At 41.7% G+C, this 14,514-nt stretch overlaps 1 protein-coding gene across 2 annotated transcripts in view; it reads left to right on the forward strand.

Moving 5' to 3' along the window:
• CCDC47 (coiled-coil domain containing 47) overlaps positions 1 to 14,514 on the forward strand; it is a 1,413,375-nt gene that overhangs the window by 552,030 nt on the left and 846,831 nt on the right. For both annotated transcript variants that reach the window (XM_044055193.1, XM_044055194.1), the window contains exons 7-8: positions 8,853 to 8,954; positions 14,223 to 14,333. In XM_044055193.1, coding sequence (XP_043911128.1) covers positions 8,853 to 8,954; positions 14,223 to 14,333 — 213 coding nt within the window. The remainder of the gene's footprint in view (positions 1 to 8,852; positions 8,955 to 14,222; positions 14,334 to 14,514) is intronic.

Here is a 14,514-nt window from a genome sequence, read left to right on the forward strand (position 1 = left end):
CACTTTGTAGATGATGTTTCCTCTTTAGCTTCATCCAAGTTATGTAAAGCGTTCCTTAAAGGTACCTTTTTACTTAGACCTCTAATAAAGGATCTCACTCCTCCTTGTGATCTCACAGTTGTGTTACAGAGTTTAATACGATCATCTTTTGAGCCCTCCGCTAAGTCAGATCTCAGTGTTCTTTCCTAGAAAACAGTCTATCCTGTGGCTGTAACTTCTGTGAGATGAGTTTCTGAAGTCAAGGCACACACTCTTCCAAACTACCTTACCTGATTTTCCACAAAGATATGGTTACCTTACATACTAATCCTTCCTTTTTACCCAAAGTTGCCTCTGAAACAAACATCAAGCAAGTGATCAATTTGTAAGTTTTCTTTCCTAAATTTGACAACAAAGGGGATTACATGCTTCACCTTTTAGATGTACATATGCAATTTAATTTTTATCTTCATAGGATGAATGAATTTAGAAAGTCTGACCAATTGTTTGCGTCCTTTTCCAGTAACAAATTGAGAAAACCAGTATCCAAAACTACCCTAGCCAAATGGATAACAGATTGCATCTCTTATGTTTATTCTTTGAGAGTTTTAACCTTGCCAGAGCATGCAAAAGCATACTGAACCAGGTTGATGGCTAAGTCAGCTGCTTTTTGGGCCAGAGCTTCTGTTGATATTTGTGCAGCTGACATTTGGTCTAACTCTCATACTTTTATTGCTCATTCCAAGTTGGAGTTCATATCCAAAAATAGGTCTGCATTCTGTTCTGTGGTTCTTCAGAACGTCCTTCCATGAAGGCCACCAAGGTTAACATAGCAGGGACTCTGTCCCATTCGTTGAGGAACAAATGAAAATGATAACAACAGATATGCAAGTTATGTACTCACTATAACTATGCATCTGTGTTGTCCATTTTTATTCTTCAACTCCCACAGCCCCCTTCCTCCTGTCCATGTCTTTGTGAGTGACCTGATGAAGTTTTTTATTAGGAACAACACTTCCTGTTTCAGCTGCTATTCTACTACTCTGCAGTCTCTCATTATTATTATTATTATTATTATTATTATTATTATTATTATTATTATTATTATAATACTCTGATGGTCTTGTAGTATCAGCAAACTCAAAATTAGGTACTGCAGTGGTCAGTGGCATTATGAGTAAAGAGAGGAGCTTGAGAGTCGAGTCCAAGAATCTAGAGATAAGTGGCCGAGTTGGATCCTAGGTTGGATCTGAGACCCATTCGTTGAAGAATGAAAATGGGCAACACAGATAGATAGTTATGGTGAGTACATAACTTTTATGGTTTGCAAGTTCATTTAGCACATATCATTCTCCTATTACATCAAGTTAGTTAGAAGACTTAGTCACTCTGGACTACTAGTTTTCTCATATTACTTGGAAGTACCCCTTTAAACTTAAAATGTATTGTCATTCTTTCTAAAATTTTGCTTACTTTCTTTGCATGAGATTCTAAACACAGTTTTTAAATGAGCATTGAGTTGACCATCTGTGAGTTTCCCTGTCTTCGCTTACTAAATGTGCAGTTATGAAACTTGCTAAACTGGGCCTCTGGTGATGTTCCAGCCCTTGCAAGTATTTCTTGTTTAAGTTTTTGGTATTCCTGGAATCAGCGTCGTTCATGTCTGTACAGGCCTTCCGTGACTACCGTATCAAAAATGATAATGGAATCCTTGCCCACTTGGCTTGGAGAGACACTTCTTGACTTGCATGATTTTGACTGCCTTCAAGTAAAAATCCACATTATTTTCATTGCTGTGCTTCTTTAGAAGGTCACTGGCTTTTAGGCTGCTTGGTGAGGTGGGCTGCTGATTTATAAATGCACAACTTGTTGCTGCAGCTTCAGTAGGTGTTGATCTGGTGCAGCACTCTTCTTAGAGGGACCGGTTAGAACTCGCCATAACCTCAAGTAGTATTTCTAGTGTGCATAAACTCATGCAGTTACCATTCAGTACAGAGGGCCTTGGCTTCCCAGGAAGGTACTCAACTTTGACAGCAAACACACTTTTTTTTTTAAGGAACCTTGCCACAAGGATAATTTGATTAGAATAAAATCCCTGTTTAGGCACAGGGTCCGACAGTGTCCCAATTACAGAAGGTTTTTCTAGGCAACACAGCACAGCAGTTTTTCAGAAGACAGGCTGTTAAACTCCCTATGTAGTCCATTGGCACTTTCAGAATTGTTTATAAATGTTTCATGTATATAAAATACAATTCACTAAAAGCTGGCTGGGTTTGTATCCTCATTATTACTGTTTTTCATGTTTTAGTTTCCTTATGTTAGCTTTCATATCTCAGGATTGTGTGCACAGTCTGCAGAAAAATGTTTACGTCTTCCTTATGTAACCTAGACTGCTGCTTATCTGTAGGTTTTATTTTGTTGTTGAATTGCATAAAGCTGTATGGATTACCTTTGTGAATTGTTTATTATTTGCAGTTTGTCTTTGTCTTCGGTCATGTATGAAAAGTCTTATGCCAGTCCACCAACACAGCTAATAAAGAGAAATAAAATGTGCTGAAATAGTGAATACCTTTACTGTACAAACAAACTGTTGAGTAGCCTTTCCCATTAAATGTCATTCAACAAGTAGCCATGATTTGAAATAGGCTGATGGAAGCTTAGAGTAACATGGGGAAGTACTTCTTTAACAAGTGGGTAGTAGTATAACCAACTGACCTAATGGTACATGTGTATGAGCTGTAAGTGATCATGAGGACCTGGGATACAGAGTTGCCAGAGGGTAAGTAAGGGAGACACAGGCCATAGAATGTTCAAGATGTTAACAGTAATGGAGAGAAACATTGGTCTAGTTCTTGGTAGACTAGATAATTCTTGTCTACCATCTATGTGTGCTGTAAGAGGCATTTTTTTATTGTGGAGAGAGATATAATGTGTCTAGACACCAAGCCCTAGAAGAGGCAGGGGGCCAAAGTTGTATTTTAGAGCAATATATAACCTGTTCTGCCCATTTGGACTCGCACCCTGTTTTCAGTTCAAGAATTGCTGTTTGGTGGTTTTTGAAGAATGGAACAGCACAACAAACCTTCCTCCCCACCCAAGCAGAACCTGTCTTTGGTGTTGGAACCTGGATGTTCTTCATTCCACATTGCTGCAGTCCTAACCATTGGGTAGTCCGCTGTCCAGTCGGCCCGAATACCAAAGTATATGGCTGACGTCGGTCAAGGCGCATTAGACTGACGTCAGGACGTCAGGGTACTAATGCGCATGACCGACGTCATATCCTCAGTCTTTTTTGCCGCATGGTCCGATGCAGAAGCAGTTTTGCGAGTGCAGGTTGGCGTTCTGAAATATTTCCGAAGTCGGAGTTTCAGACCGAATCAAAGTTGGCTAAGTACCCGTTGGGGAACATTTTGGTTTTTCTTGCCTCAGTATTTAACCGGATGTCAGAAAAGTGAATAACTGTATTTCTTGTGGGAAACAGATACCTCATAGGGATTACCATACTTTGTGTATACCTTGTTTAGGGCCTGAGCACGACGTTGTTGGTTGCCGCTCTTGTGCTAGATTTAACAAACGCACTATTAAGAGGAGGTTAGACTGTGCCAGGTTAGTGTTTGGGAAGCGGTGTAATTACAAAATGCCGTCGGATGCTCCGACGCCCGCTTCGTCCAAAAAGCGCAAGGACAAAACAGCAAAGCCTAGGGTTGCTGAACCGGCAGTCCCGGACGTCGGTTCTTTAGAGGGCTCAGTGGAGCCAGAGGTTTTGCCAGGAGTTTCTTTGGAGTCTCAGGCAGAGACTTTACTGTTACAGGATGTGCCCTCTCAGGAGGTAGGCCAGGCTGAGGGGGCTTCTCAGGTAACTGTTCTTCCCTCTCTTCCCAAGGTAGTTAGAGCTTCTCCTACTGTTTCCAAAACTTCTTTGAGAGGTAGGCCAAGTTCAGCTTCAGTGGGGCTTCTCCTAGCACTTCAGGTTCTGTGCCTAAGAAACATATGCTTAAAATGGCAGAAGATTTAATTACTATGATTAGAGGCTCTATGCCCCCTCCTGATAAGAGGCCTCGGGTGGAACCGAGTTTGAGAGTTTTGAACGGTGTTCAGAGGCTTCTGAGTCTTCTGTGGAAGACTTGCAGGAGTATCCTCCTTATTCTGATTCTGATGTGGATGATTCCACTCCTACAGCTTCTCCTCCTGAGGATTTCTCATTTTCAGAGACTCTGCATTCCATGAGGGAGCACTTTAAATGGGAAGGCCAAGATTACTCTGATTCCAGGAAAAGGCTTAGGGAATTCTTATTTTACCCCAGCATAGGCCCTTAGCTATACCTCCTGTGTTGAATGTGGTGGAAGATGTTTTTGCAGAGGCTTCCTGAACCCTGATTCTTTGCCTCCTGCCCCTGTTAAGCCTGATAGGTACTATAGGGTGCCTGAAGCTCATAAGTATCTGTTTAAGAGTCCTAGGGCAGACCCGGAAACTGTTTCTCAGGGGCCTAAGGGTGTTAAGGCCTCTGTTGTTAAAAATCCTGTTCCCACTGATAAAGAGGCAAGGGCTTTGGATAGGTGGGGAAAGAAAGTGTATACTTCTTCCACTTTAGCCATGAGAGCGTTGAATTGTCAGTTTCACATGCTAAAATATCAAAATTATCTCCTTTCACAATTGAAATCTAAGGTGGATGCTTTGGCGGAAGGTATAGAGTGTAAAGAGTTGCTGGATTTAGTTCATGTGTCTGAACAAGTGGGTAAGCATTCTTTGCAATGTGGTTTTGATGCTGTGCAGGCCTCCTCGAGGGTGGCTGCCACTAGTTCTGTTCTTCGCAGGCATGCCTGGTTGAGGGATCAGAATTTAGCAGAACATGTTAAGTCTAGGATTTTGGATGCTCCTTTACAGTCTGATGTGTTATTTGGTTCGCCTGTGGAAGCAGTTTTAAAGAAAATGGAGGACAAAGCTAAGTCTATGCAAACTGTTAAAGATTTTTTGCAGGTGCAGCGACCGAAGTTTAGTAGAAATTGGCCTACTTAAGGGATGGACATATCCTGCTTATGATTCCCAGTCTAGGGGTAGGTCTAGACGTGGTAGGGGCAGGGCTCAAGGTTCTTTTAGGCCTAGAACAGGGGGTTCACCTGCTCAGCCTTCTGGTGAGGGCAGGGGTCAGTCCTTTCGTAAACAGACCCAATGACCTGCCTTTTCAGCTGCCAGTAGATTCTCGTCTGGCAGCTCCTTTGGGAGGAAGACTGTCTCTTTTCAAAGAAAATTGGGATTTAATCACTCAAGACAGATGGGTGTTGGATATCATTCACCACGGTTACAGGTTTTATTTCCATACCTTGCCCCCTTTCAAAGGCATGCCAGACGTTCCCCCTCCACAAAGGAAAGAGGCTCACAAGCAAATTTCTTTGTTACTCCAAATAGGGCTATCCAGCCAGTCCCTGTACCAGAAAGGGGCCTAGGATTTTATTCTCGCCTGTTCCTAGTTCCAAAGAAGGGGAACACGTGGAGACCTATTTTGGATTTATCTATCCTCAACACTTATCTGGACATTCCCAAGTTCAAGATGTTGACGTTACAACAGCTTTTACCTCTGCTGGGCAAAGATCATTGGATGGTAACTTTAGATCTCAAGGAAGCTTACCTTCATGTGCCTATAAGACTAAGTTGCAGGAAGTATCTGCGTTTCGAGCTGGAAATTCTCATTATCAGTTCTCTGCATTGCCCTTTGGCTTATCTACTGCCCAGAGTATTCACAAAGGTTCTGGCTCCAGTGATAGCTTACTTCAGGCTGAAAGGAATTCAAATCTATCCTTACTTGGACGACTGCCTGATTCTGGCTCAAGAAAAGGAAGACCTTCTACAGCATCTGGAATATGTCATAGCAGTGCTAAGATGCCTAGGGTATTCTGTGAACGAAATAAAGTCCAGTCTAGTACCCTCTCAAGACATGTGCTTTCTGGGTGTGAGACTGAATACAGCAGCCCAGATGGCCTTTTTAACCCCGGACAAACAAAAGAATCTTTCCAGTTACTTCCATCAACTATCTCTTCAGTCCCGGCTGACTGCAAGGACAGTCCTTCAAGCCTTAGGGTTCATGGCATCTTGTATTCTGGTGCTTCCCAATGCCAAACTGCATATGAGGAAGCTGCAATGGTATCTCAAAATGTGTGGACACAGCACTGCCAGGATTTGGACACTGTCATTCAAATAATACCTTGCATTCAAAAAGAATTTTTGTGGTGGGCTCAGGAATGTCACCTAAACAAGGGACTCTCTGTGACCCGACCGGAGGCGAGTCAGATTTTAACGACAGATGCCTCGGACATTGCTTGGCAGCTCATCTAAATGGAAAGTGGATACAAGACAAGTGGCCTGCCAGACTACAGCATCTACATATCAATATGAAGGAGATGTTAGCAGTTCAGTTTGCATTAATGGCTTTCAAGGAGTTACTTCTTCCTGGGCAGGTGTTGATTCTAACAGACAACACAACTGTCATGTGGTACATCAACAAACAAGGGGGAACACATTCTTATCCTCTATGCAGGCAAGCAATGATTTTATGGGAGACTGCGCTCAGCTTGCAACTAACTCTTCAAGCAAGGTTTCTGCCGGGAGCACAGAACTCCTTAGCAGATGTGTTAAGCAGGCAAATCATGGATCCCCACGAGTGGAAACTGGATCTTCATGTATTTCAGAAATTGACAGTGTCATGGGGAACTCCAGACATAGATCTGTTCGCTTCTCCACTAAACCACCAGCTGCCAAAGTTTTGCACAAAGGGGTTTCATCACACAGCTTGGAAAGTGGACGCTCTTTCTTTCAGTTGGAAAAATCTTCATGTGTATGCCTTTCCACCTCTCCCTCTTCTCCCAAAGGTGCTCCTAAAGATCAGACAAGACAAGCCAAGGATGATTTTAATAGCTCCAGATTGGCCTCGGCAACACTGGTACCCACTTCTAAGGAGTCTGGTAAGGAAGCCTCCATGGCCTTTACCATTGATTCCACACCTGTTATCTCAGAGGGACGGTCACCTGCTCAATGTCAAGCTTCAATCTCTTCATCTAACAGCCTGGCATATTCTGTTTTGAAACACAGCAGGTCTCAACTTCCTCAACAAGTTTTAAATGTGATTATGGAAGCCAGAAGACCTAGTACAAGGAAAGTGTACGCAGAAAAATGGAAGAGATTTTTATTTTGGAGTGCAGCAAAGAATTTGGAGATTTCTGAGCCTAATTTGAGTGTGGCTCTTCAATATCTTACTGAGTTATTGGACAAAGGTTTGTCCTTCTCTTCCATTAAATTTCATGCTGCAGCAATTTCAGCTCACTATGATTGTGACCCACCATTGTTTTCACATCCTTTGTTCAAGCAGTTTCTTAGAGGGCAAAGAATATAAGACCCCACGTAGAGCTCCTACTCCTGCTTGGGATCTCAATTTTGTGTTGGAAAAACTTGCTCTACAACCTTTTGAGCCTGCGGCTACTGCTGAGTTAAAATACTTGTCATGGAAGACTGCTTTTTTGTTGGCCATTTCTTCTGCAGGAAGGGTTTCTGAGTTGCAGGCCCTTATGGCAGTAGAGCCCTTTTGATTTTCCATAAGGATAGAGTATCATTACGTACTAATCCTTCCTTTATGCCTAAGGTGGTTTCTAGTGTGGCTTTAAACCAAACTATTCATTTGCCTACTTTCTATGCAGATCCCCAAAACAAGGGAGAAAAGATTTTGCACACTTTAGATGTACATAGGCAGTTACGTTATTATTTAAGCAGGACTAAGGATTTCAGGCAGTCTCAGCAGTTGTTTGTTTCTTTTGCCTTGACTTCTCAGGGCAAGCCTGTGTCTAAGCAAACTATTTCTAAGTGGATTGGGTTTTGCATTTCATTTTGTTATTCCCATCATGGCAAGGAGATTACGGCTGGGATTAGGCCTCATTCCACAAGGGCTACTGCCACTTCAACAGCATTTCTCAGGGGGGTGGCAACTAAGGATATTTTGGAGGCAGCTACTTGGAGTTCAGTACATACTTTCTCTAAGCATTACCACCTTCCTCTCTACTCTAAATCTAGGGCTGGTTTTGCCACAGCTATTTTGCAAGGCATGTTGACAGCTCCTGCTTCCTTATGATTTGCCAGCCTCCCTTACCTCTGCTTTGGGATTCTACCCAATGGTTAGGACTGCAGCAATGTGGAATGAAGAACATAGTACAGTTTTGTACCTACCATAAATGTAGATGTTCGAGGATCCACATTGCTGCAGTCCAGTTTACCCTCCCTCCTTCCCCTCTGTGTTTAGGGGTTGTGGTGTGGGTTAGGCTATATTCTTGTGCATTTGTATATATTGTATATATGTTTGGTGCAGGTTTTTGTTGGTGTTTTGGTTTGGGCCTTGTCTTTTTAGAGCCTTCTGACATCTGGGGCAAGAAAAGACTGAGGATATGACGTCGGTCATGCGCATTAGTACCCTGACGTCCTGACGTCAGTCTAATGCGCCTTGACCGACGTCAGCCATATACTTTGGTATTCGGGCCGACTGGACAGCGGACTACCCAATGGTTAGGACTGCAGCAATGTGGATCCTCGAACATCTACATTTATGGTAGGTACAAAACTGTACTTTTTCTTTTAGTAGTTTCTGTGCTTGCACAGTAGCAAAATGAGTTTGCCTCACATCCTTAACCTGACTGATCATCTACATGCTGTGTTAATCTTTAGGCTGTTGAGACAGTAAAACACTAGTACTTCATATAGAGGTTACATGCAAATTTTACTAGAGGTTGTTTTTAGATTGATGTTGGGGAAATCTGCGCTGTACAGGTAGACTGACTAGTCAATGAGCAAAATTGCCTAATCTTTTTTTTTTTTGTACTTGACTTTCTCTCTATTAGCAAATAAAAGTCACTCTGAATGATGAAGATATGGACACCTATGTATTTGCAGTCGGAACAAAAAAGGCTTTGTTGCGGCTACAGAAAGAAATGCAGGACTTGGTATGTTGAAATTGCTCATTTTTAATAACTCAGTGTTATGTCAGCAACATTTGTGTGCTTTCTGGTGAATTGTGTTTGAATTTTTAATTGTATTTGAATGAACGAATAATTGATTCTGATATTTCGTAACTGTTTTTTTTCCATTCATACATTCTGATAAAGTTGCATTTTGAGCAGTTTATATTTCTTTTAAGCTACATTTATGATCATGTGACCTTTCTGAGTATCTATGCACAGAATAACTGCTTAAAATACTGCACATCAGAAATAATACAAGAAAACAGAACATAAAATTAGGCAACAATGTTCAACAATGCAGACAGTATTTCAAGTACCAGATCACCCAGCATCACAAGAGATCACTGTGCTAATCCCTGGAACATCATCTTTTTCAAAGTAACACACATCCTGTGGAGAGCAGAATTAGGCACTGTTTCAGTCTGAAGTATAAAGGGTAAATTGCTGTATGTGGTGAGTACCAGATGGTACTTTACTGTTACATCATTATGCAGTTCACTGTGGGGCTGGCAAGCATATGTGAATTTAGAATTAATTCCAGCTTTGCTGTCAAAATGTGCTTATGTCACCGTACTATTAAAAAGATTATTGCCTAACTGTATTGGCAGGCAGAAGAGCCATTTTGGCAGTGAAGAATCATAATTTGTAAAATAGACTGATGTTAGTTTTTGTAAATTTACAGAAAGTGTAATGAGTAAGGGAAGCAAGTTTATTTCAGTCCTTTTTTTCCACCCAAAGGATTTTATTATTTGAGCCTAGTACTGATGAACATTTTGATTGTCATTATATGCTTCATATACATTTTCATTCCATTTCAACTTTACTGTAACCAGTTATGTTCTTCACTGAATCAATCATGTTTTTTAACACTTATCTGTAGTGATGATTGGATTTGCTTGCTGAAAAACTGTTGTGACCAAGAACTGTACAAGTGAGCCTTTGCATTTACTGTCATTATTCTTAAAGGACTAGTACAGGTAAAAAAAAATTTAGTCTTGCACAATACAGTCCAGTCCTTCTCTTCACTGCTGAAATAGACGATTACCAAAGGCAGCCGTCTTGGCCTCTGTAGAGCTCTCAAGGTCATACTCATCCTCTAACTCACATAATACACCATGATTCCCCAGCTGTCGAGATCTCATTGCCATGGATCCAACAGCTTTGTCAGGGCACTCCCAGTCCTGAAATTCTATATTTTCACACTCTCTGGGCAGTTAGTGCTTTTTCTTTTGTTTACTGTGACAGTAGTGTAGTCTACGGTTAGAGTAGTGTTTGTTTGTTTTCAGATGTGAATAGTCTGTTCTCTTCTACCACTCCATCCTAAACGAACTGTGAGGCTCAAGCCTGCTTCTTCAGCTGTTTACTTATTCAAATTTCTTAACCTGTTAGTGTTCATCAGTGGTTAAGTTGACCATAAAAATGAAAAGGTTAAAAGGCTTCAGGGTTTGAGAAATTTGGCCAGAGTGGTCACAAATGTCTCCCCGCCAATAATACACATTAGCTTTGTGTTGTGTGATTGAGAGTGGATCATATAAATTCCACATGTGACATGTGCCACAGATTTAGCTTCAGAATGCTGTAATAAATACATTTTGAAAAGGTGTCTTCTTTTTAAAGTCTTTCCCAGGAAGGAGAAATCTTAAGAATGAACAATACAGGGCAAAGAGGGATTCTGACAAAAAAGATTCTCCCTCACCCAAGTCTAACAGGAAGGATGTCTCTCCATTCAAGACAAATCAGGGACTGAGCCCTGATCCAGAGCAGGCACCAACCTTGGCGGCATAATATTTGGAGGTCACAGTCCTGCCTGATCCTGCTCCCAGGAGAAGATTGTGTAGTTTCTTTTTTGAAAGGGAGATTTCCAGTTATCTAGAGTCAAAGACATTCCTCCTCCATGAGTATCCATTTGAGTAGAGTTCGTCATAGCTCTCTCTCTCTCCACATTGGCTGGGACATGATGATGAAGATGTTGGTCAAGACTGACACTGAAATGCATGTCCTCTGTTCCTGCTCTGTATCTGAGGCATTTTGAGAAGGACCCTTATCCACTTTACCTTCTTTTCCTTCCCTGGGTCCCATCTCATCCTCTGGTGTATTGGAGTTGACGTGATCCCCCAGAGATTGGCATCAACATCAATTGAATCTCTCCCTCTGGCATCGATGCCTCCATTGTTCAGATTTTCAGCACCTAGGCTGCTAGGCTTCAGGTCCTCTTTTTTTCGATGGGTGGACACTAACCTTTGTGCTGATGCCCACTTCACTGTCCTCCAAGTAATCCATATTGGCATTCAGACCCTCAATATGAGGCAGATGGACTTCCCAGTGGAGTCCCTTACCCTAGACACTGATCTAGATGAATGGGAGGCTTCCCCCAAATGAATGTTCAGGCACTTGCAGCAGTTGGAGCACCCAGAGATACTTACTAAAAGTATACAAGACCTAAACAACATGTTCTATGTGGACTGAGTCAAAGCCCTTCCTTACACGATGTGTCCTGCACACTGCCGAGGGGTGAGCTTTGTCTGACATGCAAGGCATCCTTTGACCCATTGTTGATGGATTTACTGCATATCAGCAGGTCCAACAGCATCAGAAATATTCAGTCTAGGGATCTAAACCTCTTCTGTAACATCAACAGAACTGTTTGGAGGGATAGGTATATCTCACAGAGGATACCATTGCTATGAATAGACTTCCCATCCACATAAAATGAAGTTCATCCCTATCCACATTCAAGGGCAACTTAGGTCTGTGGATGGGAAATAGAAAATGTAATCTAGGACTGACCCTTATACTACTAATGGACAGGGGTAGGTTCTGAATGCTTTATCTCATGCATGGGTCCCCTCAAATTATTTATGGTATGATCCCATTTGTTCTCCTTGGGGGTAATTATTGACCATGTGTTGGCAAGACCAATCTATAACCAAATGGGATAGGTTATTTTGGGCACAAAAAGGGAAACTGGCAAGGAGTAAAATGCCCCTCAAAGGTAGCTAGCCTAGTAGTTGCCTATGAACATATGAATTCAAGTTTGAGGAGATACTGGCATTCTTGCATTAGAAGAAGTCATGGTCAAGTGACCCAGCCTCTCCAGAGGAAGAGATTTTACACGAGGCTTCCTCCTCCTAGCAGAATGTTTACATTGGTAGTAGATAGGACATGTTGAGAACTGGACATGGTGGAGCTAGGTACTATATATAGGTTATTTCCTCTGTGCTCCAGTTTCTTTCCACATCTGAAACACATTTTAATCAGGTTCCTTTGAAAAGGATGTTCATGCATGTTTTGTCTACATTGTTGAAATGTGACTAGTTTATTAAAATTGTCTCCTTTGTAACAGTGCACCGTTTTAAAATCTGGCAGCACAAGTCAGAAATAAAGCAGTCACATACAGTACTGCCTAAACATGGACGTGAACTCCATAGCTAGAGCATCTGAAGTGATGCACACCCTTGTTTACAGATATATTCAGTGTTGAATAAAAGTATCAGAACTGTTTGCTTATGTAAAGCTTTACATACAATGGGTATTACTATGCAAAGACTACTGTGTGATACTGAATAAGTTGTTGTTTGTCTTTTCGGCTTTTCCCGGTTAGGGGTCGCCACAGCGGAACTCCGGCCCACTAATGATTGGCAGCAGAGTTTTATGGTGACGAGTTGCCAGCCCAACGCCTAACCTTCAGCAAAGGCACGCCATTCACGCATGTCTTTCGGAGGCCACTCGACCGTGGGGAGGACATGCAGACTCTACACAGAAGGCACTCCTGCCGAGAATCGAACAGGTGAACCTCTTGCTGTGAGGCAACAACGCTACCGCTGTACCACCGCGGCATACATGATACTGAGTAAGTCTTCATTTGAAATAGCGTTGTTCATCAGGCACACTTTTAGGGATACTTAGATTTATTAGTGTACATAATTTGTAATTGCATAAAATTAATTACACTGAAATTGGTACTAAAGTGATGGAAATGGGAAGGGACATGTAAAATATCTCTTGCTAAGTTTTGATGCTAGTTTAAAACTTCACCAAAAGAAGTGGTGTACTGTGGGAAGTGGTTTGCTTCTATTCTAACCAAACAGATCTGTTTGGCTCTTATCACACGCAGTATGTCATGCTAGCCTACCTGTTTTCCTGTTATAGGTATTACATTATTTGATTTTCATATACTTTTGTCATGACTGAAAAGGGACAGTGGACCAGCTCTCTCACCCAGTAATTAAATTGTTAAATAAATAAAGTAGAACAGTTGTATGAGCAGCTTGAGACTAGAAAGGCATCAATCTGATACTCTAACTTGAAGGAGAGGAAGTTATAGGGGAATATCTTGCCCAAGACATGAAATTTAACAGATGTGTTATCCTTTAAAAAGTCTGTGTAATCTCAGCATTTTTGCAGCCGAGAGAGAGAGATCGCATCAGAACCTGCAAAGCCTCCGTGTTCTATGTGAATATAGCTGAAAGCAGCTTGTCTGCCCCATGTGGGCATTCAGGGTTACAACAAAATTAAGATTAGTAATTAGCTATTGTGCTGTAAGCAGGCTCGGATTGTGTAGCACTTAAAGGTATGATAAAAACATGTATTATGTTTTTCATTTTTTTGCTAATAGTGGTCCTTTAAGTAGCTGTGTAATTAGTTGTATTCAGGCTTGAAAAATTTGTCTTAAAAGTTTTTTTCAGATTGTAACTAAGCTGGTTAAATCTTCTTCTTCTTCTTTCGGCTTTCCCAGTTAGGGGTTGCCACAGCGGATCACCTTGTCCGCTCATGATTGGCAGTGGAGTTTTACAGTGTCAAGTTGCCAGCCCGGCACCCAACCTTCCACAGAAGGCACACACATGCACACACTCACACCTAGGGTCAATTTAGAGTATCCAGTCCACCTGCAGCATGTCTTTGGGATGTGGGAGGAAACCAGAGCACCCGGAGGAAACCCACGCGACCACGGGGAGGACATGCAGACTCCGCACAGAAGGCACTCCAGCCGAGGATCGAACCAGAGAACCTCTTGCTGTGAGGCGGCAATGCTAACCACTGCACCACCATGGCCTCCCTAACTAAGCTGGTTAAATGTAATGAGTATATTTTATATATGTATGCATATTTATCTGTGTGTATGTCTGTGTATATGTATTGTATGTATATAAATATATTTTTATCGTTCATCATAGTTTTCTGTTGCCTTGTGTATAGTACTATGCAATTTGCATGTCGTAACTGGTGTATTTTTTTTTTTGTTTTTGGCAGAGTGAGTTTTGTAGTGATAAACCTAAGTCGGGAATAAAATATGGGCTTCCTGAGTCACTGGCTATCCTGACTGAGATGGGAGAAGTTACTGAAGGAATGATGGACGCTAAGGTGAGTGATCTTAAGGAGCTTAGGGGATATCTGCTCTCTGCTACATTTAGCATTGATTACTGGATGTGCCTATCTTTTAGATTATTCCATGTGAAAATTCAGCGTGCAATAGTCAAAAGTGTTACATTATGAACAGCCTAAGTCTTTTGCTTGAGAAGGAGCAGTTACTCCCCATACTAGG

Source organism: Protopterus annectens, chromosome 13.part0 (assembly GCF_019279795.1).
Source record: "Protopterus annectens isolate FY-2018-M chromosome 13.part0, PAN1.0, whole genome shotgun sequence".
Taxonomy (NCBI): domain Eukaryota; kingdom Metazoa; phylum Chordata; order Ceratodontiformes; family Protopteridae; genus Protopterus; species Protopterus annectens.